The sequence below is a fragment of the Myotis lucifugus genome, unplaced genomic scaffold, assembly GCF_000147115.1.
Source record: "Myotis lucifugus unplaced genomic scaffold, Myoluc2.0 scaffold_87, whole genome shotgun sequence".
In the NCBI taxonomy this organism is placed as follows: Eukaryota; Metazoa; Chordata; class Mammalia; order Chiroptera; family Vespertilionidae; genus Myotis; species Myotis lucifugus.
In genome coordinates, this window is record NW_005871135.1 from 3121069 (window position 1) to 3146279 (window position 25211).

Consider the following 25211-nt stretch of genomic DNA (forward strand, 5'->3'; position numbering starts at 1 on the left):
TTCCCCTTCTCCTTCCCCTTTTTTTCTCCTTCTCCTCCCCCACCTTCTCCTTCTTCCTTTTCTTCTTTTCTTCTTCATCATCATCATTTTTATCATGAATGAATACTGGATTTTATCAAACACTTTTTTTTGTATAAACTGAGATGATTATCATATGATTTTTCTTTTTCAGTCTGTGTGAATTGCATTAATTTTCAAATATTACACCAATCTTGCATTCATGGGATAAACCCCAGTATGTACTGTCTTTTTTGTATGTGGTTGTATGTAGTTAGCTTACAATTTTTTTTAGAATATTTGGGTTTGTGTTCATGAGAGATATTGATCTGTAGTTTTATTTTTTTTATTGTTTTATTGCTTAAAGTATTACAAAAAGTGTTACATATGTCTCCTTTTTTTTCCCCGCCCTTGACAATCTGTAGTTTTCTTTTCTTTTGATATCTTTGTCTGGTTTTGGTATCCGAGTAATTAATGCTAATCCCATAGAATAAATTAGGAAATATTATCTCTTTTTAATTTCTCAGGAAGAGTTTGTGTTTAATTGGTATTATTTCTTTAAGTGTTTCATAGAATTCACTAGTGAAGCTAACCACACTTAGAGTTTTCTTTGTGGAAGGTTGTTAAATACAAATTCAGTTTCTTTAATAGACATAGGGCTAAATAGGTTATCTTTTTTTTTTTTTTTTAGTAAGAATCTGTACATTTCACTTAAGTCATCAAATGTATTGGCTGAACCTCCCTTATTATCCTTTTAATGTCTGTAGAAGCCATAGTTATAATGCCACTCTCATTCTTGATATTGTTTTTGGGGTGTGTGTGTATTCTCCCTTTTAAACTTTTTCCTGATTATTTGGCTGGAAGTTTATAAATTTTATTGAATTTCTCAAGGACCAACTTTTAGTTCCATTGATTTTCTCCCATTTTTTTGTATTTATTTTGGCCCTTATCTTTATTATTTCTTATCTTCTGCTTGTTTGGGTTTGTTTTGCTCTTTCTTCTCTAGTTTTTTAATATAGAAGCTTAGGTCATTGACTTGAGATCTTTCCTCTTTTCTAAGAGAAACATTCAGTGCTCTCCGACTTTATCTCTAAGCACTGCTTCAGCTGCATTCCACAAATTTGAAATGTTGTGTTTTCATTTTAATTCAGTTCAAAGTACTTTCTAATTTTTTAGTTCTTCTTTGACCTATGTGTTATTCAGAAGTATGCTGGTTTTTAAATATTTCAGAATTTCCCAGATATATTTCTGTTACTAATTTCTCATTTAATTCCATGTGGTAAGAAAACATATTTTGTTATATATTTTTAAATTTGTTCAGACATTGTATGGACAAGTGTATGCTCTATCTTGGTAAATGTTCCATGTGCAGTTAAAAATAATGTATACCCTGCTATTGTTGGGTGACTGTTCTATGTCAATTAGGTCAATTTGGTGATAATGTTGTACAAGTGTTCTATATCCTTACTGGTTTTCTGTCTACTTGTTCTATATGTTATTGAGAGAGGGGTTGCAATCTCCAACTATAATTATGGTTTTGCCTATTTCTCTTTTCAGTACTAAAAATTTTTGCTTCATGTATTCAGAAGCTCTTTTACTAAGTGCATAAACATTCAGGATTACTATATCCTCCTGATGTATTTCTTTACCATTATGAAATAAAATGTAGTGGTTTTGTTTTGTCTCTTTAGTACAGATATCACCAAATTATGGCATTTCCTTCCAAACATTTTCTGTATTTTCCAACATAGTTGAAAATTACGTTGTATGCACCAATTTATATCTTAAAAGTTTTGGTGTGTTACATATATACCAGAGTATATATGTGTATAAATATGCATAGAGTTTTAAAAAAAATACAATGAAAAAGCCACGCACACACACACTACTTAAGAAAGAATAGTACCAATGCCTTTGAAGTCATCTGTGCATCACTCTCTTCCTTCCAAAAAGTTATCTTCACTTTTGTATTAATCATTCACTTATTTTTCTTTAGTTTTCCCACTTATGTATTTTTAAATAACATTTCCCATTTTAGCCATTATATAAAAGAAATTATATTATATATTCTCTATGAATTATTTGCTCAACATTATGTTTTTGAGATTCATCCATATTAATGTATATAGTTGTAACTCATTCATTTTTTACTAATGCATAAAACTCTGTTCAAAGGATATGGATAAACCACAACTAATACATTCTTCAACTGACAGACAGTTGGGTGTTTCAAATTATTATTTTGCTGTAACAAATGATGATTCAATGAAGAATGTGAGTCGTGGGTCCTGGTGCACATGTTCAAAATATCCTGTTTTCTTCACTTAAGTTTGTTTCTGTTTTTAATCATTCTTTCTTATTCTTTTTAATATCTGTATGTTATCTCAACAAGTTTATGCTCTGTTGTTAAACACCTAGAGTTTGTCCCATTTTTTTGAACTTTATATACAACTTTGGGGGGGAAAATACATTTTTTGCACAGAATTCTGTTGTTTTTTTTTAGGTCATTTCATTAAAAAGGATTCCTAGACGTGGATTTCTTGAATCAAGGCAGAACAAATTTTTATTCAGTGGAAGGGTTAGGGTTTTTATTGCTGAAATATACAAAGTCATCCCCTTACAGGTAATTGTTAACCCTTTGGGATCATAGATCCTTTGGAGACTATGATTAAGGGTATGGACCTGTTCAGAAACACACACACACACACACACACACACACACACACTGTATTCACAAACCAAACAGCATACAATCTCAACAGTTTCTCAGACCCTCTGAAGCACATATGCTGACATCTCTATTAAACTAAAAATATTGTCTTGCCCTGCCAGTGTGGTTCAGTGGATTGAGCATTGTCCTATGCACTAAGAGGTCCTTCGTTCAATTCCCAGTCAGGGCAAATGCCCAGGTTGCCAGTTCAATCCCCAGTAAGGGGCGTACAGGAAGCAGCCGATTGACGTTTGTCTCTCATTGATGTTTCTCCCTCTCCCTTCTTCTCTCTCTAAAGTCAATCAAAACATATTTAAAATTATATTGTCTTACCCACTGAATATGATTTTCTTATAATACTTCACCAAATAAGTCCACATACCAACTCTTGTATCTGTCAAGTACCTTTTGTTTTATACCATCATTTATTGAGCACCCACATGTGCCAGCACTATGCCAGATACTAAAGACAGGAGAATAATTAATTGCCCCTGGCTTCAAGGAATAGAGTCTATTGGAGAAGACATAAAATAAAAAGTATTTACAGTAAAATATGTACAATAAGAGAGGTATTCATTAGACAAAGTGGAGATACCAATTATGGACTGATCAACTTTCTTTTACCAAGGGTTTGCAAAGAATGAAGTATTCTCTAGGACAGTGATGGCGAACCTATGACACGCATGTCAGAGGTGACATGAGAACTCATTTTTTGGGTTGATTTTTCTTTGTTAAATGGCATTTAAATATATAAAATAAATATCAAAAATATAAATCTTTGTTTTACTATGGTTGCAAATATCAAAAAATTTCTATATGTGACACAGCACCAGAGTTAAGTTAGGGTTTTTAAAAATGCTGACATGCCGAGCTCAAAATGTTCGTCATCACTGCTCTAGGACAAGCCTGTCAAACGCAAAGGCTAACATGAGCCAAATAAATGAGGCATGTGGCCCGCCGGCCGCGAGTTTGACATGCTTGCTCTAGGATGCTATAGATCAGTGGTTCTCAACCTGTGGGTCGCGACCCCTTTGGAGGTCGAACGACCCTTTCACAGGGGTCGCCTAAGACCATCGGAAAACATATATATAATTACATATTGTTTTGTGATTAATCACTATGCTTTAATTATGTTCAATTTGTAACAATGAAAATACATCCTGCATATCAGATATTTACATTATGATTCATAACAGTAGCAAAATTACAGTTATGAAGTAGCAACAAAAATAAGTTTATGGTTGGGGGTCACCACAACATGAGGAACTGTATTAAAGGGTCGCAGCATTAGGAAGGTTGAGAACCACTGCTATAGATAGAAGAAACAGCACCAGCAAAGACAGAGACATTATATAACCTAGCATATATAGGAAATTATACATGAATTTTAACATGGTTGGGTTAGAATGGTAGTGAACATAAGGAGAGGTTAAGGCTCTTCCTTATTTGGGATAGAGACTAAGAAAAACAACACTGATGTATAAGACTTTAGCAACTGATCTAACAACACAAAGGAAACCACAAAAGAAGATTTCCTCCCAAATACTTCCTTTATTACTCAAACCTACTCTTGCTACATACAAAGGGAAGACTTTGCCTATTTTTTTCTTGCAGCTATCTGAAGTTTGGTGTTCAACATACAAGGTTTAAAACTTACCTATTAATACAAACTGGCAACACATTTTAAATTTAACATTGTTTGATGGCTTTCATTTGGTTAGCAGAAGTATTAGGAAGCCTGTACAATAATTATGACAATAATTTCTTCATAAATTTATCTTGAAAAACGAACATAGGTAAAATTATAACTTTTAAACATTCACTGAGAATGCTTTTTAGCCTGTCAATTAACACTCCTAATACTATCTCATGAAAAATATTTTGTTTTGAATTTAGCTTAAACTATTTGTGATTGAGCATAACTGTTACTCTGAAGTTACTGATTGAATTATAGTGAGTCGTGTGTAATTTTATATCCCTATGGAAAATGAATACAACCAATTTTGACAATGCAATCTAGTAAATATCTTTATCTGATAGACTTTCATCAAAAGTATGACTATAATACCATAAAAGTAATGTTTTTCCTCTTGCAGTAAATTTATAGATTTACTTTCTCTTGAAATTTTAAGTTGCTTAGATTTCTGCCATGCTTATTCTGTTTTCTTAAAACAACACCCAATTCATGTACATCATATATCTACATGTATAGAACCCTATGTATAAATTATAAAATGGGATTATAAATAAAACTCATTTTCCTGTGTGACTAGAAAAGAAAAACAGGGTTATAAAGTTTAAATATCAACAAGTGATGTTGAATAAACCAGTTGAAGTTTATAAACCTGTCAGCACAAAGAAAGGCCTTAGTTTTTCTTCTTTTTCAAATACCCCCTTGGTTCTCCAAATGGCATCCAATTAAACACCTCTAAACTATATCAAAATAGAGGATCTCCAAGGGTATTTTAAAATAATAAAAAGATGTGCTCTCATTATCAGTTATCTAATAAACACACAGAACATGGTTGTAGCCCTTCAAATTTATACTAAAAGGAATCCAAAAGGAGCAAGTTTTTTTCCTCTAACATTTCCATGGAAATCCCAATGGATCTGAGGGGACAAGCAAAAGCACAAACAAGCCCTAGCCAGTTTGGGTCAGTGGATAGAGAGTTGGCCTGCGGACTGGAGAGTCCCAGGGTTCCATTCCAGTGAATGGCACATGCCAGGGTGAGGCTCAATCCCCAGTAGGGGGCGTGAAGGAGGCAGCCAATCAATGATTCTGTCTCATCCTTGATGTTTCTATCTCTCTCCCCCTCTCCCTTCCTCTCTGAAATATATATAATTTTTAAAAAGCACAAACAAGAATATACATTAACATATGGGTTTTCCCCCTCAGGGTGTGTTGTTTTGATTTTTTCTAAGGAGGAGAATTTTCTTCAATGTGGCACTTTTTTCCCAAGTGGAAAACATTCTTTTTAAAAATATATACTTTTCTTGATTTCAGAGAGAAAGGGAGAGGGAGAGAGAGATAGAAACATCAAGGATGAGAGAGAATCCTTGATCTGCTGCCTCCTGTATGTCCCACACTGGGAATTGAGCTCCAACCCGGGCATGTGCCCTGACCGAGTATCGAACTGTGACCTCCTAGTTCATAGGTCAAAGCTCAACCACTGAGCAACACTCGCCAGATGGAAGCATTCTTTAAAAGAAATTCTTAAAACAAAAAGCATAGTTAACAAGTGAATGGTTCAAGATTTTCATGACATGGTTTGAAAATAAATGATCTGTGACATATATCAAAGGACTTCCAACCACTGACCACATAAAAAAGTAAAACAACAAGTCTACAATAGGTACAAATTATATACATTTATTTTTTAATAATTTTAAATAACACTCTTGTATAAATTCTTTTATATATTCAAATCATACACAAATTTAGAAATGCATCATGAAGCCTAGTACAACATACATATGAGAACACATTTTTAAAATTTGTGTTAGAATTTTAGTGACATAAATACAAGTTTAATGTTTCAGAAACATTCCCTAATTGCTTGGGCTGAAATTTAATGTATTACAGAGTGCTTGTGCCTAGCATTAAAATTTAACTTTAAATCGTTTAGTTTTTGCATTAACTTAAATCTGGAGCCCTGGGCTCACATTCCAGGGCTGCTGTCGCAGTTACTGCGCGTAGGACAGATTCCCAACTGCTTTTGAAAAAGCATCATTCAGCCACTGACATTTTAATGATCCATAACCCGTAGTCCATTTGATATTTGACTTCTTCAGATGAATCAGCATGTTCTTCCTGCTTTTCCCCTTGGCATAGTCACGGCTCAGGGTTAAAGAGAAAACTTGCATTCATCTTCCATTACTACTCCCCTGCACACACCAAACTCATTTTAGCTCCCAAACTCCTTACTATCAAGATCATAACAGACCCAAGCTTCTTCATGGTTGAGGCCAGAAATGCTTTCCTTACTCTAACAGGTTACATTGGGTTGCTTTTTACTTCTCTGAACTTTTGTCAGAGAGCTTTCCTTGAGATGCGTAAATTCAACTCCTATCCATATACTTCAAAATGTACAAACCAGGTAATGTTCATTACAAGTGGCGTTATGTTCCCCACGTGTCCTACAAAAAAGTATAGGACCAAGGTAAATAATCTAATAACCCAATCCCAATTGAGGCTGTCAGGAGGAAGTACTGTTGTCAGGAAGAAGTAACTTTCTGCCTCCAAAATAACCAACTCATCTGACCAAAATGAAACGGGGGTCAGCGAGTGTTGCTTTAATGGTCAGTTTTCTTGGGAATATTGGGCTAGAAAGTAGTCATATAATTTGATGCTTTTATAAATCCTCTTCTCCCCAAATCTCCCATTCCATGTCTACTCTTTTATCCTCTCTTAAAATTCAGGTATCCCTAAGAGTAACACATTAAGTCCATAGGACCTTAGTATAAATGAGGTTTAGTTTTTATTATCATTTTTCTCTATAACTGGAGAAATTCTTAATAAAAGACCTCTGGGAGCTAGAGGATAGAGGTGAGGGAGGGGAGGGGAGGGGATAAGGGAGGACAAACATACTTAACAACACTTAGAGCATCTAACTGCCAGAAATGTTTAAGTGCTTGTTAAAATGAATTAATGAAGATAAAAGTATTACTCAATAGCAGTATCTGTTATTTATCCATAAGATTCAACTAGCCTTATTTGAAAATAAACACATTTCTAATCTCTAGACAAAAACTCTTCTGGTACTAGTCTTTCTAAAGGACTGATGGGATCCTCGTGCTGAATGCCATAGTTCAAAGGATGGATCATGCCTTTAGAGAAATGAATATTGTGTAATGCATTCCATGCTAGTTTTCTAGTCTGATTTTGGTGGTAGATCACTTCATGATTGACTTAAATTTTAAAGCAAAATTATTTCCACCAGAAAAAAGAGGGGACATGAAATATTACTTAAAAATGTTTAAGTCCTTCATTTTATTCCATTGGGAAACATTAAAAACATGATCTAGGACTGTTCATAAGTTTTAAAGGTAAACATTCTTTGTGATTTGTTTTTGCAATTCCTTCTAAGGTCTGTTTCAAGGAATCTCTACATGGCCAGAATCTGGACTGTTTGGCTTTGGTTCATACCCCAATAAACACTCCTTTCTCTATTGGGGTAACTTCTGTTTCTCAAATGTTTATTTCTCACCATCATTAATCCCTGGCTTTGAGGGGTGGTAATCCAGGGAAAGGCAGGTAGGTATGCACTTTGCAAAATTCCTTCAAATGTGCAGTGCACAGTCTATACACACATTGTGTGGCAACTGCTTGGGAATGCAGGTTTTCGCTCCCCGTTTGGAAGGATTAATTCACTTTAATGAAGCACAAACAGGTATTTTTATTTTCTTCTCACCAATACTAGCTTCAGATAGTAATCTTCCTGTGTTCTTTCCACAAAGTCCTTCATAGGTGTATGGCCCTGGATGGCACCTTGTACTTAAAAAATTAGAAACATTCACAGATGGGACTCTTCTTTCCAGCCTTCTTGTGTCTGTGGTTAGGCAATTTCTGCATCAGCATGTAGTTGAAAGAATATGTGCTTCAAATTTAGGAGTCCTAATTCCAAGCAAAATAGTGTGTAGCCTCGAACAAGACATTTAACCTCATCTATAAAATGGGGACAGCAATTACTTCCTCAGGGGGCTATTGTGAACAACAAAAGAAACACATATGCAAAGATGCTTTGCAAATGGCAAAGGGCTATAGAAATAACTTATTTTAATGTAATGTAACATAACATAATCTCTACTCTCATGAGCAATGACCAAATATCCAGAGCACCTCAAGTTACCAGAAGTAGATTATCTGCCTTTACATCCTCCGAAGCATCATCTCCAAACCCTGAGAACTACTCAGTGGGTGTCCTACAGAGGGACGGCCAAATTCCAGGTTTTCCTCTGGGGAAGCTGGCAAAGTTGTCAACTTAGATTTCCTAAGTCTAATAAGTCTTTACTCTTTTTTAACCACTTGGACAATTTTCTGTTCTGCTTAATAAATATCTATAGTTATCTTCTGCCTGCTTTTTCTAACTTTAATCCACAATCTGCCTATATCATAACAGATGAGAGCAACAGTGATGGCCTCTGGAAAAAAACTGCCCCTAAAAATAAGGACTAACCATATCTACTCAACTACAGTACTACCCTCACCTAGACAAGAAGATAGAAATGTACAGAGAGATGGTACATTCCTCATGGTATATGAGTGACAGGCTATGTTCAAATGTAGGAGATTTTTTTTTTGAGCTGGGGAAGATAAATATAAATATTTCACAGGCATGAAAATGGGACGCCAAGTAATACGATGGCTTTTCTTTTGGAACTAAAATATTTATAATTCCTTTGGAAAACTATATTTTACATTAAAAAGCATTTTAATGAGGCTATGTTCCACATTAATCTATATAAAATATAGAGTGGCTAATGTCTAATTAGGTTTGTAGCTTGGAGAGTACAGCCTGTGTTCCAGCTAACAATCACTGACTTCAAAATCTATTGCTTGAATCTGTAAGTCAAAGAACACATAATTCTATGTTTAGAGTGAGAAAGGGAAAGAAAGATTAGAAACATTCAACCTTTTATAAATTTCAACGATGTCCATAGAGGGAATAAGAATGACTGATGCTCACCAGAGTCCCAGCTCTAGCAATATTGCCACCTATTTTACATTATTTTAACCAATCCCCATATTTCCTTTTTACAACGCCATTAACTGCTGTACAAATACATTCTAGATGATAAAATATGACATGATTTTTTTACAAATAGATACAAATACAATGTTGACCAGATATGCTACATTAAATATATACACCTTATTTCTCTAGAGGCAGGAATATTCCTTATTTTTAGATAATTCATCATTTACACTGAGACCTTAAGGAGGACTATCAGTTCCCTGCTCCCAGATACTGCCTTCCTCTCTGTACCATTAGAAACTTATCTTGTGCCTTAATCCTATCATTGAGCAAGAATTCTGGAAGGAAAAATAAAACCCTTCTAAAGACCTTGTTGGGACTTTTCTGCTCCTATTTTAGAAACAATCAAGATTGTTTATTGTGATACAGCCCAGACATTAGCTTTTCCTCAATGATGTCTTTTAGTACAGTAAATGAATATCGTCCCTGAACCTCCTTTTAAAAAAAGTGTTTCAGGAATGGAGATGAAGTCTTCCAGTAGTCCTCTCCCCCTCCACATCCATCATCCTGTTTCCGCTGGTTGAGTGAACACTCCCCAAGAGTCTATCTGGAGGTCAATGCAATTAGGGCTGCACTATGGGATTCAGCCTTTCTATACTCCCATGTGGTTTGTACAAAAATATACTTTACTTCAAGTCCTTATTGACAGTGACTGCTTCAAATCTTCAAAGTAAACTAAAAGTAATAGGCTAAGTGCATTATGAATTTGTACCTGAAGACTTCGATGCACTATATGCCTTTGCTTTCTCAGCAAACTCTACCCAGGCTTTGTCATGCCCAGGGGCTGATGCTGTCTTAGTGAGCACTGTGGTCTAACAATTCAGGAGAACAGGTCTAGCTCCTTAGGCTTTGTAATTATGCATGGATGTTGTCAGAGTCAGTTGCCCATTGGGAGCCACTTCATTGCCATCATCTTCCAACAATCCTGACACGTCTGCATTGGGAATGCTGTCATGGTAGCTGCTGAAACTGATATTGTCTTCTTTCAGCTCGATGGTCCAAAAGGGGGCATTGAGTTTCCGGTTTTGGTACTCCCTGTACATATATACAGCCCCCACAAATCCCATCAGCAGCACCACCACAATGATGATGACAGTCAAAATGATGATGTTAAATTGGGTCCATGAAACATCAGCTAAAGCTGACGTGCTGTTTTCAGCAGAGCTTACTGAAAAGATAGTTTGCAAGGTGGTGGGGGTAAATGTACTATTTATAACAGGGGTGGGCACTGATGTGGTCAAAGAGGCATTGGAAACCAAAATGGTAGAACCTTCAGGTGTTGGAACAATAACTTCTGAAAATAAAAACAGAGAATGAAATGTAAAAGACAAAATTATCTAGTTTTAAGAAACAATAAAAGAAATACATGGGAGTGGAAGTTGATATGGCATGTTGACATGATAGTCTTCTTTAAGGTCATGCAAGTTAAAAATAACTTTTAGAGAAATATACTGAAAAGAATCAAGATTTAGAAAGCTTGATTATTATATGCATGGCTAATATTTAAAATGTATAATATCTATATTAAAATCTTTGGGGAAATTCTAATGTTGGAATTTTCCATCTTTCTTTACTCTTGGATAGATTCATACAAATTCCTACAAAGACAGTAAATATGTCACTACTGAGTTCTAAATCACTTGGTTAAAAGTGACAGGGATAGATGACAATCATTTGAACTACAATAAGTTCAGCATGTGTGATGGCATTTCATAAGGGCAAACTTCTGTTCAAAGGAAACAAAAACGAAATGGGGGGAAAAACTGTATTTCTAGTTACTTCTGAATAACACAATTTAAATGTCCAAAGTTAATGTCACTCAAGAGAAAAAAGAAACTTCCTTTAATTTCATGTGTAGTAATTCTTTCTTGTGTAGATTTTAGCTATTTTATAATTAACATACTACACTTTGTACTTCTAATGCAGTATAGCTCAGTGGAAATACCAAAGGCTCTAGAATTAAGTAGAAGTGTGTGGTTATAGGTAAGTCAGTTAATCTTTTTAAAACTGAGATTCCTTATCTATAAATGGGAATAATAATATCTACTTTGCAAAGTTATTGGGAAAGATTAAATGAGATAACATACTATATAACATTGTTATTTTTTAATGTTTACAGTGCTTGGCACATAGTAGTCATTCAACAAAATAATTACTTTTATCTTTATAATTCATCACCATAATCATCCACATCAATTTATCCTAAAAAGAGGCATGTTTTACATTATTTAATAACTAATCACCACAGTCCTGACAGCTAACTGTAGACAAGGTATGCCTCCAAGTGGGAAAGAGAAATGAGTGACAGGATCTCCAGGCTAGTGCTGAGGTTCAATCTGAGTTTCATAGCCTGGATCACAAGAGAATAAGGATATCAAGAAAATGGCAGAAGGACAACCCTTGCCACAGGCTATGTGTCCATCAGCCCAATATTCAACATCTGTCAGAATATCAAAGGGTAGTTTGTAGAAGAACGTGGTCTAATCTCTCTGTGACGTAGTAAAGACTAAATATTCTTAACTCATCCTGAATTTCTAATCATTAATTTGTATCTAAACCTTCCTGAACCTCCCTATAAGAAACATTTTGCCACTTGAGTAACCTTTTCTTTTAAAAATCAAAAGGAATATTATTACTATTTCCTCCATTACACATGGGAAAACTTAGGCCCAAAGTTAGGATAGATGCTAAAACAAACTCATTTTTCTCAGCTGGAACTTCTAACCAGATTAGAGGTCCCTATTTAAAAAGACCTTTGTTGATCACTGGAGGTGATGAGAATACAGGAAGCAAAGGATAAAAAAAAATGATTGGACTTTTAAATTATTAACATAAAAATAAAAGTAGATGAATAGAAAATGTGAAAACACTGCAATGACTTGGTCTTGGTCCTCAAATTTCTGGAGTTGATTTTGGAGTATCAGGAGAGCAGCAGGAATGGAAGGAATTCTCTTTAGGCAAATATCTATCAAAATCTATTTCCAGAAAACTCCTCTTGTGGGATTAGAAGGTTTTATAAAGCAAAAGGTAGCTGTCCTGAAATTTTCAATGCTAGGCTTAGATATTAAATTTACAACTTTAGGTGAAGTTTACCTTTCTTGATGCAATTTTCTTCCAGGTCTCGAACATAACCTTCTAGGCAGTTCTCACACAAAAACCCAGTGGTGTTATGGAGGCAGTTGATGCACTCTCCATTCTCGGGCTTGCAAATCTTTGGAGTTTTAATTGGGTCCACGTGGCCATGACATTGGCACTTCATACAGATGCTGTCATAATTGTAATAGCCATTTTCACATTTATTGCAGTTCTGGCCTGTGTAACCCTCTTTACACTGGACACATTTAGGTTCCAATTCACCCAATTCTAAAACAGAGAGAACACCAAAATAATTTAGTCCAGTCTCAAGCTCCAATTGAAAATGCAAAACAATTACTAGTTCTCAAAACGGGTTATAAGCTTTCCCTACTACCTCCTCTCAAACTTAAGAGACACATGGAATCAAACTAAAAATCTACACAATTATTTATTAATTGTCCAATTTATTGTGAGAATGATGGGGCCACAGAGAACCCATTTAATAGAGAACAAAAGAAATATGCTTACATAAGAAATCTAAATAATTACAGTGAATAGGCACTCAATTTTTTTTATCCCTTCCTCTTTAGTCATGACAGATTAAATAAAATATGCTTTTAACAAAAACTTCCTCATCCCTCTCTCAAGTCTCATTTCACATATGTATTTGGATTTGACTGCAAATTCCTTGAAAGGAAATTTTTGCTGTTTTTATAACTCCCTTTCACCTGCAGCACCCAGAACTTTATGAGCATATTTTATACCTATTGATAACTGATTCACTCTTTTTGCTTCTAAAAATAAAGATTTAGAGAAAGGCCTTACCTATGATACAACTGCCTGTAGATGTCACTGCTGAACAAGGGCAGCGAAAACATCCTTTAGTGGCATTGGGACTCTGGTAAAATCCTTCTCTGCATTCTTCACAGTGGTCCCCTTTGCTATTTCCCCGGCAGTTTAAACAAGCACCTAAAAAAAGTAAATTATTTTAAGAAGTTAAAGATTTACTCTGATAGCACAGTAACTTTATATAAATCATACCTGCAACCAAAATATCTCAAGAGATAACAAGAAAAAGTTATCCAATAGAGATTGGACAGAGTTCAGTTTCTACCCCATCTTACTTCTACATTGGCCAGGTGTGCAAGTTTGCTGCCCCCTACCAGATTGTAAACTCTTTAGGGAAAGGTGATGAGAGTTGCAATAAGCCAGTGATGGCGAACCTTTTGAGCTCGGCATGTCAGCATTTTGAAAAACCCTCACTTAACTCTGGTGCCGTGTCACATATAGAAATTTTTGATATTTGCAACCATAGTAAAACAAAGACTTATATTTTTGATATTTATTTTATATATTTAAATGCCATTTAACAAAGAAAAATCAACCAAAAAATGAGTTCGCGTGTCACCTCTGATACGCGTGTCATAGGTTCGCCATCACTGCAATAAGCCCCTGTTGATTAACTACATACTGAAAGTAGGCTAGCTATTTATAAAGAAAAAATAAAAACAATCTAAAAATCATTGAAAGAAAATAGATAAAACTATACTATTTGAATCACTGGGATACTGAATTAAATAAGTGAACTAAACCTATATGTTATGAACATGAATAAATCTTAAAAATAATGTCGATTGAAAAAGCAAATTGCAGAATAATATATATGGAAGGAGAGTACTTACTTTTTTTGTTTAAGTGTTTTTATTGCTTTCAGAGAGAGGAAGGGAGAGGGAAAGAGAGACAGAAACATCAATGATAAGAATCATCGATCAGCTGCCTCCTGCATGCTCCCCACCAGGGATGGAGCCCAAAACCAGGTCATGTGCCCTGACCAGGAATTGAACCATGACCTCCTGGTTCATGGGTCGATGCTCAACCACTGACTGAGCCATGCCAGCCGGGCTGAACTTCTTCAACTTTGATTATTTTTATTGTTATTGTCATTAGGAGAGATGGTTGCTTTCTCACTAAACTCAGAGACAAAATTTTGAAAACATACATTGCCACATGCAAAAAGACTTTTCCTCATTTATTTCACCATTTCATAGTTTATATATAAACCTGTCAAAAATATAGCAAGTACTGATCATGTCTACAGGGCAGAAGGCAAACTTTAACCTGTCAAACAGAAAGAAGGCCAAGCTTATATGAACAAGAAAGAGAGTACCGAGAGATAAGGTCAAAGAGAAAGACGGGGCCCCCTGTTAAGTCACGGAGCACCAGGTCAGCGAGGTGGCCAAGGGCTGAGCGGGTTCTTGGGGCTCCCGGAGGCCTCCTCTAGCATCTACGTCCATACCACTCTGAAAGCTCCCAATCTCGTCTGATCTCGGAAACTAAGCAGGGTCGGGCGTGGACTTGGATGCGAGACCGCCTGGGAATCCTGGGTGTTGTATGCTTTTTCTTTTTTTTTTGCGCGCGCGCCCCCATCCTCCCTTTGGCGGTGTGTGTGTGGGGGGGGGACCCCTCCCAGGGGCTACTCTGGGAACCGACCCCGCCCCAAATCAGGGAATGGTGTCTCCCACCTTACAGACAGCACCCCTGGATTGAAGAGGGCGTGTCTGTTACATGTTTGAATTTTATTCCAAGAGGCCTTAAGCATGGGAATGACATTATCTGGTTGTTAGGTGGAGACTGGACTGTGGTAGGGTGAGGGTTAGGGGATGAGAGAACAGAAGAAGAGGCAGAGATCAGATGCGTGTCAAAGTAGTTCAGAGAGAGGACAGTGGCTTAGACAAGGATGACGGCAGTGATCATGAACAGTGGTCAGACTCTGGGTTTTATGTTGAATGTCAAGCTAAGAGAACTTGCTGATGGATTGGATATTTGCAGTAGGAAAAGAAATAAATAAAATATAACTCCTAGGCTTTTGGACTCAGCAACTGGGTGAATGGTGCCAGTCACCAAAATGAAAAACACTAAGAGTAAAGCAGATTGACTTATAGGGTAAAATAGAGATTTTTTTTGGATTTGTTAGGATTATGATGCCAATTAAAGCCTTCAAGTAGAAATGTCAAAAGTATTGTTAGATCTTTGAGTGTGAAGATCAAGGAAGAAATGTAAATCTGGTCATCAGCACATGTGTAGATGACATTTAAATTAAATCCAGGGGACTGAATGAGATCATTTAGAGAGCATATAAATGGAAAAGATAAGAATGCCAAGGGCTGAGCTCTGAGGCACTCCAGTGCTTACAGTGGAACAGAGGAAGATGTAGCAGAGCCAACTGCGGATGGGGAAAAAGAGCCCGAAAAGTGTGATATCCTAAAGTGAAGAAAGTCATTGAGGAGTGAAGGAGTGTTCAACTCAGTCAAGCTGCCATGGAACACTATGAATACATGAAAGAGCTGAATTCTTAAAAAGCACATAATATGAACAGAAAGTTCTAGTTTAAAAAATAGTCCCTCCCCACCTCCATTTTAAGGAAAACATGTGCTCAATAAAGAAAATCTAGAAAAATATAGAATAGAAAGACAGAATAATTACCCAAAGAACAGTGTTAGTAAGATTTTGAAAGGTTACTTGACATCTCCATATATAGAGGTTTGGATTTTGCTTTTTAAATAATCTAAATGTATCCCACATGTCATTTTTATACCCTGCTTCTTTCACTCTCATGTTGTTATATATCATTCTTTAAAACATTTTAATGAATAATAACAGTTTCCATTTATTGATTGCTTATAATGAGCCAGGCACCGTATTAAGAGTTTTATAAGTATACTAGAGGCCCGATGCACGAAATTCGTGCAAGGGGCTTAGCTCTCAAAGCCCCAGCTGCCTTGGCCAGCCCTCGTAGCCCCGGCTTCGTCCAGAAGGTCGTCTGGACAGTTGTTCTGCTGTTTGGTCTAATTAGCATATTAGCTCTTTATTATATAGGATTGCATTGAATCTTCACAACCCATGAAGCAGTTACTGTCATTATCCCAAATTTCTAGATTAAAAAAAAAAAAAAAACAGGCTAAGAAACTTGCACAGGTAGATTTCACTTTCTGTGCTCTTAACCATGTATTGCCTAGATAACATAATTTGCTTCATTCCCTGTTAGAAATAGGATGGTCTTGCCCTAACTGGTTTGGCTCAGTGGATAGAGCGTCGGCCTGCAGACTGAAGGGTCCCAGGTTTGATTCCGGTCAAGGGCATGTACCTTGGTTGCGGGCACATCCCCATTGGGGGGTGTGCAGGAGGCAGCTGACTGAAGTTTCTCTCTCATCGATGTCTCTAGCTCTCTATCCTTCTGCCTTCCTCTCAATAAAAAATCAATAAAATATATTTTTTTAAAAAAGAAATAGGATGGTCTAATTTTTTAGAATTATAACTACCACTTTGATGAACATCTTTGAACATAAAGTTTTTTATGAATTTAGAATTATTTTCTTAGAATAGATTCCTAGAAACAGAATTACTGAATCAAGAAAGAATTTTTAAGACTTCTGATACACATTGTCAAACTGCTTTCCAAATTTTCCCCCAATATATCTTATCACAAAAAGGTTAAAGTCTACTTCAATATAAAACACAAAGTATAGAAAAAGACACTAGAGTGAGGAAAAATAAAGACTATGAAAACATCATAAGTGGCCACAAGAGGGCAACCATAACACAGCACTCCGGAAAAAAATCTCATTTTAGACGAAAGACTAATTTTATATTAAGCTTACAGTTTTAAATCAAGTATTGGCGATCCTTCACATTGGATTCCATTTGTATTATATTTCAAAAGAGAGAAATCATTTATTTCTCTTATTACTAACTGCTTTTAGAAATCATAACCATGAAAAGGATTTCTTTTGCCTTAAATTATCTTCAGAGCAAGGACAGGTTGGAATTTACTTAACATTAAAGACAGCTAGCTTATTGCTGCAAGGAAAATAAGAAGTTACAACCAGCAATGTGGACTGTTTCCTGGTCCCGCAAAAGGTCTAGGGAGCAATTTAAATCAAGTCAGTATGATAAAGCATTTCTGCCATTACCCAGGATTGGAACTCATGTATTGTATGTATTTCCATTTACTTGTTCATTTATTTTTAAAAAACGTTAGTGAGTACTTACTATGTGCCAAGTTACATGCTAAATATAGTGTACAATGGTGAACAAAACTGATGTGGAACTTACAATGTAGTGACTAAGCCATATGTGACTCATAATCACATATAAATATACAATTATGAACTGTGATAAGTGCTATCAAAAAATACAAGTGTGTATAAATGGGAATTGTCATTTATCCTGGAGCATCAGGAACTGCTTTCTAATGCAGTAACCTTTAACCAAAGGCCTGAAGGCAGGATATGATTTATTAAGGTAAAGGGTCCAGGGTTGGGGATAGAGGTGTATTAGAAAGGCCATTCTAAGCATCCTGAATTTTTGTTGGGGAAAAGAAGATTTCAAAATTAAAGACCAGAAATATTCATTGTCTTTAGTTTTTTAATACTTCGCCTAAATGTGGTTTTCTTGTTCTTAGACTGCCTAGGAGTCCGGCCAGCGTGGCTCACTGGTTGAGCGTCGACCCATGAACTATGAGGTCATAGTTCGATTCCCAATCCAATCAGAAATTGAGATGGGTTGAGGATGATCCACAATCTCAGTATAAGTCAGTTCACCAATGGTTCATCACAATTCTTGGTCGTGGCCCTCTAAGACTTTTAATTGAGAACCTAACAGGCCTGAGTCTTCTCTACCCTGGAAGACTGCAACAGATACAGCACTTCCCATCAGGTCCTACTCGCACCTTCAAAATCTGGCAGTGTCTTGAGAGAGAGATGGCTATATGTTGTAGCCAGTCCTCTTTAAAGAGATTTTTGTCTTCTAAGCACTACAAGACTGAGAGATTTCTTTCTACCTTTTGGGCTAGCCTTCCATCTCCTACACAGTCAGCTAAGGTCCTAAGAGAAAAATGGCCTTGTGTTTAGAGCTCCTCTAGTTTCCAATCCATCACACAAGCCCCAAATGACTGCCAAAATCTCTTCTTGTGTCTCTTTCCTCAAAAAGCATTCCTTTGCTTGGGCTAACCTCTGTTCCTTAGCCTTTGCCCAGAATCAGCAAGTGTCCCCTGGAAAGGAAATGGCTATGATCATCAGCTCACATAGAAAGAGTTCTACACTTTCTGGAATTTTAGTTCATATCATCCTCTTTGTTTCCACAGCTCTCCAACCAATAAGATTTTTGAAATTTATTTGTATGGTTTTTTTTCAAGTTTTTGTTGCAGGAGTTTGGCTTGCTATACATCCCACTTAAAGGAGAAAGACCCTTACAAACTATTTAGAAAGAATCAACCTATAGATGAAGGACCTCAAAATAAAAAGAACAATGGACTGATTAAAAAAAGATACGGAAAGTGTGTGTACCTGTGAGGGCATCACAACTGGTAGATCGATTATTGCATTGGCAGGGCAAGCAGCCACTCCTACTAAAGCCATAATATCCATCTTGGCATCGATCACATGCAGAGCCGGTGACACCCACTTTACACTGGCATTTCCCAGAACTGCAAATAAAAGCAAAGACAATAAGCAAAGTAAATCAGTTTAAAATTGTGTTGCTAATATCCCATCATACGAGGATCTTAATGTAAAAATTATTTCAACTAGAAGTATTGGCCTTGTGTTTAGGGCTCTTCTAAATAGTATGACTTTTGGCTGTACCCCACATGTTTTTCCATAAATATTCAATTAACATAGTACTAATACTAATAATTTGTGACAACTTAATCCTCTATATTTAGGTAGCTTAAAATAAATGATAAAGGAGCCATGAAGAATATAAGTCCCAGAGCTTAGAAATCGTTGTTCATTTAAGTACTGGGGCATAGAACTGATACTACTGCTACATCTCATTCCTAAATCATTCCACAGTTCCACCAGCATCCACACTGCCCAATCTGGAGATGAAAAGAAAAACTACCTAGCCTTCACCCAACCCTAGCTTCTGGATGAAGAATATGAAGACCAGGATCTTAATGAAAGTATCAACTAATATCCATTTAGATGCTGAAAACTTGATATAATTTTCTACTTTAGGTACAGGCTATATTAAAATATATCTGGTAATTTAACTGGAATTCACAGTTATGTAAAATGACTATATGGTGACATCTATCACTTTCTGGATTAAATCCATATAAAAATTATAGATTATCAAACCCAAAGGTCTAAAAATCTAAAGAAAAATAGTTTATTTAGTATCCCAACTCTTCCTATTAATCTATTTACTTTTTCTTAGATGACCATTACATTAATATCACCTCTTTCCAATCAGTGAAACTTAAACCTCTGCTGTCATTTTCAAGTCCTCTCGTTCTTACAATCACTCACTCAAATCCAATATTTCACTAATTTATGTCAAATTTTCTTTCAAAATATCTCTTGGTATTGTTATTTCCTCTACAAACATTTATCTTAGAATGTCTTTCCTTCTCCACCTCTCAAAAATTTCCTGCTATCAGGCTCATCTTTTTCTATGCAACTTTTCTCCAAAGAGATCTTTTGGCTTCCTGACTTCACATTCTCTGCACCATAAATGTTAACCTTAACTATGGTCTGTTCTATATTCATTTTTATATATATATATATATATATATATATATATATATATATATATATATATATAATCTTGTTTCTCTAATTACATTGTTAAAGACCTGAGGCAAAGACTGTATCATGCAGGGTTTTTTTTTATTATCCTCAAGACATAGCACAAGCCTATGGATAGTATACTATAACTATTTTCATTTCATACATCTTACTTGGTAAGTTTTCTGAGTCCAGGGACTGTACTTAGCCATCTTAATATCCTCAGAGTCTAGTACAGTACCTAGTTTGTTGTAGGCACCTAATATATACTTGACAAATAAATGGACAATAAATACACAAACTGAATTTTAGAGCTAAGTACTGGAAGGGAAAAAGGTGAAGGGCTACAGTAGTTACCCTTCAGAACAGCTAAGATTCTTCCCTTTTTTCCAACAGTATAACCCTTCGTTATGTGCTCATTCTGTATCTCAAATTTTTAGGCTGCATCTGAGTAGATTTTGGCACCAGTGATATTGAATGGGAGACAATCCAAGGTAGAACTGCTTCTCAATATAATTTTTTTAGAAATTCAGCTCCTAATAATGAGTCCCATGGTGTTGTTAGTTTTAGTTCAGGAGCCCAAGCTCAGATTGTCAGTACTTACACTTATCATCAGTTAAAGTAATCCCCTACTATTTCCCATATTCCTATTTCTGTAGTAAAAACAGAAGTTCTCAGCTCCTAATAATGAGTCCCATGGTGTTGTTAGTTTTAGTTCGAAGTAAAGCAACTTTCAACTCTGTGTATTCTACTTGTAGCATACAAACCTAAGAATTATCATTTTATATTCCTATTTCTGTAGTAAAAACAGAAGTTCTAAATTTGAGAGTTATTGGAACTTTGGGTTAAACTTTGCAGAATGGAAGTAAAGCCTCAAACAAAACCAGTCCAGAAGGGAAAGAAAGCCAGGCTTCTATTTATAACAGATCTTAAAGTCTTGTATCCTGAGAAGTAACCTGGCTTCCAAAAAGGAGTTGAAAAACAGATCTACATGGAATGTTTTTTAGGGTTTTCCTCAAACAAAACCAGTCCAGAAGGGAAAGAAAGCCAGGCTTCTATTTATAACAGATCTTAAAGTCTTGTATCCTGAGAAGTAACCTATCAACATTTTTCTATCTTAAAGCTGCCTAGTATATTGGATTGGTTATTCAATTTCTTGACTAACAAATAATTTACAGAAAATGTAAAATGGAAGCATCTGAAAGCAGGCGTGATGATTATGATGATGATAAAAACAATGAGCCATCGTTCATTGAGGGACTATGTCAATTATATATTCTCTCTAATCCTCAAAATAACTCTACTAGGTGAAGGTCATAATCCTCATCTTACTATTGAGGAAATGCAGACAATTTAAAATTATTGTCCACACCTAGCAATTATTTATACGAAGATAGACTATCCCCCATACCATGCTACTTATCCTTCCCTAAGTTTGACTCTAAATTTCTACAAGAAATTTGCCTGCCAAGCAACTTGACACCCCTTGATTATCAAGCTTCATTATGTAGATTCCAAGCACCACAATTCACCATTTATTTAAGTTCTAATCCCAGTGAGCTGTTTCTACCTTACCCAGGATAAACCTCCATCTCTTTTCTCACTGCCAGTGAATTTTAGGACTTCCTAAACAAAAGCTAAGAGGTCTTAATGCTTGAAGAGAAACTGCCTAGCAAAGTCCAAGGTTCTCAGAAGATAAATCCCCAAAATTGTGATGCTTAGTTAAAGCTTAATTAAAATTAATTAAAATTTGTACTGATCATAGTATAGAAGATGAGCATTGTTTTTAAAGTACTATAGAAATTGATTATTAACAACCATGTCTCTTAAGTAACTTTTCAAAAAATTTAAAGAGAAAAGAAACACCCCCCACTATATATATGTATGTGTGTAGATATAGATATAGATATAGATATAGATATAGATATAGATACAGTCTCACACAAAACTATCCCAAGTTACTTAAAGATCTAGTAACATAAATGTGTGTTCATCAAAATGAACTTCAGGAATATCTTCTGACTCAACAAGAAGCAACCAGTCAACTTAAGTCTCGCTATATTGTCAGAAAATTATAAAGGATATAATGTACCTTTCAGAGAATGGCTAACAACAGTTCACTAGTTCACTAGCCAAATTCCAAAGCTTTTAAAAGATTAACTAAAATAAGCTTGCTTCTCATTTCTCTACAGATATTAGATTATTCAGTATATAGAAGAATAGTTATTTTTAATGACAGTGTTTGCCCAATCCACCACCTATAAGAAAAAGGTTTTATTCTTAGAATACCTAATAATATATTAATAATTAATTAATATTATTGTTAATTAATAATATATTACTACTATAAGGTACAGCCAGTGTTCTCAAAGCAGATGCTATTCTTTTAAGTGGATTTTCCTTTTGTAGTTCTGCTCTGGGCACTCGGAAGACTAATTTAAGTAGGCATCTTTCTCCCTGGAGTATATGCTCCTTAGCTGATGATTTTTTTAAAAATCCATGAATGGCTTTAAGAATCTTGATAAAGCAGTTAACTAGTCTAGACACTATGCTTCACTTTTCTTGGGTAGATTTCAGAACAACAGGAAAGGAGATGCTTTTTTCTCTCTTTTTTAAAAAATATACAGAATGGAGTGGGGAAGTTTAATTGTGAGGCTGCTCTAGTAGGCTTTTCCACCATGCTACTCATGGCCCATGGCCAAGCTCTGCATGTATAAGAATTAAATCACTCAGCAAATATAAAGCTTTCCCTGTGTGACTTCTTTTATAGAATAAAGCCTTTACAACACCCCCTTTCATGGTATCCCTCTGTTAAAAACTGCTGAATGCTTTTTGAAGCAAAGGTCAATGGTATAAATGCAAAGAAGAAAAAAAAGTGGGTCTGTTAACAAACCACTTATGCTTATCCATAGGTTTGAAATGAAAGAACCAAAGACTCACATATTCATACCTAGAAAATAAGAGCAAACTGGAATTTGAATAGAAGTCAGAAATCTATACTACTGAAATAAACTAACAAAGAATTTAAGATAGAATTGCTCATCTGATGTCACTCTTTATAGATATGAGTTATCTGCTAGTAAAGTATAACATGGTATAGAGAATTATATCAGAAAAAAAGAATATATATATAATTAATTATAAAGTAAGCACAAGCATTGTGGAACTAAGCTGCACTAAGTATAACTACAAATATACTACACATATCTTACACTATCCCAAATGGAATTCTCAGATTTTCTTATGGTGTAAGTGCTTAGAGACTTTATCACAGTGATAGGTATGAGCAACTATTACAAGGTTTGAACACTTAAAAATTATTTCTTAATATGTAAACAAGTAATGTTTTCTGAAATGAAATTATTAATATTTAAAAAGGAAATTCAATGGTGTATCATCTCAAGATAGAGTACATATTTATATCATACAAGCATTAACCAAAATGCCCTTTTAAAGGTTTTGTTTTGTTTAAGATGAATGGGTGGAGAATCTTCAGAATTTCCATTGTTTTATCATCACACTGGCTAGGGTGGGAAGGGTGGGACACAGGAAAGGAGGTATCAGGGTCTATGGAAAATTCATAGCCTAAGGAGATAGGGAGAGCAAATTTCAGTTCTGCTAGTAACTAGCTGGGACCAAGTATTTATTCCATCTTGGATTCAGCATTCTCATTTGTAAAATGAAGGCAATTATACCAAACTCTGTATGATTATGTGAGAATTGACGATTGCATATTGCATATGTCTGGCACATAATCAGTACTATAAAAAATGAAAGGAATATGAGGATAATAACAATGTCCTAGAGCTTGAATTTTTTTCCTGAGAATTGTGAGGAGAATGGGTTGGATCTCTAGTAGGCAAAAATAGACAGACTAAGTTATTTACTTTTCAAATTCTGTTAACAAACTTAGAAAAATTGAAAGAATTTATATGGTAATTACTAGATTGAAGCCAATGTGGGTAGGAAAAGAAAGCATATTATTGAACACATGGTAGAAAAGGTTTTGGGGAAGAGAATTAAAAATTGAGAAGGGCAAGGATCAGCAACTCCTACATTAGGCAGGACCAAGCCAGGGAGACCTGATGTGCTTTTGTACCAACTAGCTAAATGATTTAACTTTTTTTTTAAATTGTCATATGTCTTGGCATGTTTTGTTATAAAAAAACATTGTCTATTTTCTTCCTAATATTTACAAGCTATAAAATGTATGTATGGCATTCCTTTAGCTATCATGTTATTAATTTTAACTCAAGCAGTCACAAAATAACCAAATATACAGTTCTAATTAGGGGAAATTAATTTATTAAGAAGCTTTGCTTTTCCTCTTTCCTCCTTCCTCAGACAGTTTACATATTGGCAGTCTGACAAAGAACGAGAAATAGAAAAAATAGATAATCAAATGCATCAATTATTTTCTCCCTCTTTTTAAATAAATAAGTAAATTTAGTTTAGGGAGAGACTGAAAGTATTAAATTACTGAAATTAGAGGCTGAAATTATCAGTAAATTGTGGATTACAAGCGCTCTCAATAATTTAAAAATAATATTAACAGAGAGCTAACTCTGGTTGGGTGGCTCAGTTGGTTGGAGCATAGTCCTGTACACCAATAGGTGGTAGGTTTGATTCCCCATCAGGGCACATACCTAGGTTGCAGGTTCAATCCCCAATAGGGGCACAAATGGGAGGCAACCGATCGATGTTTCACTCTCACATCCATGTTTCTCTCTCTCTCTTCCTTTTCCTCTCTCTCTCAAATCAATAAGTTTTTTTTAAAAAAAAAAAGACAGCTAGAAAACATTTTTCTAACCAGAAAAAGCTTTTACATCAGAAAATAAATTCTTAATTTCATGTCTGTGTCATATTATAAAGGTAATGAAAGAAATAATTTTTCCTCTTTTGTTATGAAATAAACTCAATAATTAAACATTTTGGCAAAAGACTATCTGCACTTAGTGTTCTTCTATCTACAATCATGGAAAAGACCATTGTGCAATGAGCAAAGCTCCTTTTCTGGAGGGGGAAAAAGGATAGCTTTATTAGTTGAAAACATTGGGCCATTATGCTAAACATTCCTTATATTTTTTAAAGCAAATAGTCTAAAAT

The 25211-nt window shown here is 35.3% G+C and overlaps 1 protein-coding gene across 1 annotated transcript in view; it reads right to left on the reverse strand.

Moving 5' to 3' along the window:
• Nucleotides 1-6056: 6056 nt before the first annotated feature.
• The window catches only part of MEGF9 (multiple EGF like domains 9), an 85411-nt gene continuing 66256 nt past the window's right edge, over nucleotides 6057-25211 (reverse strand). The window contains 4 exon segments of the mRNA XM_006091089.3: nucleotides 6057-10756; nucleotides 12556-12825; nucleotides 13363-13506; nucleotides 18882-19021. Coding sequence (XP_006091151.1) covers nucleotides 10305-10756; nucleotides 12556-12825; nucleotides 13363-13506; nucleotides 18882-19021 — 1006 coding nt within the window. The 3' untranslated portion in view covers nucleotides 6057-10304.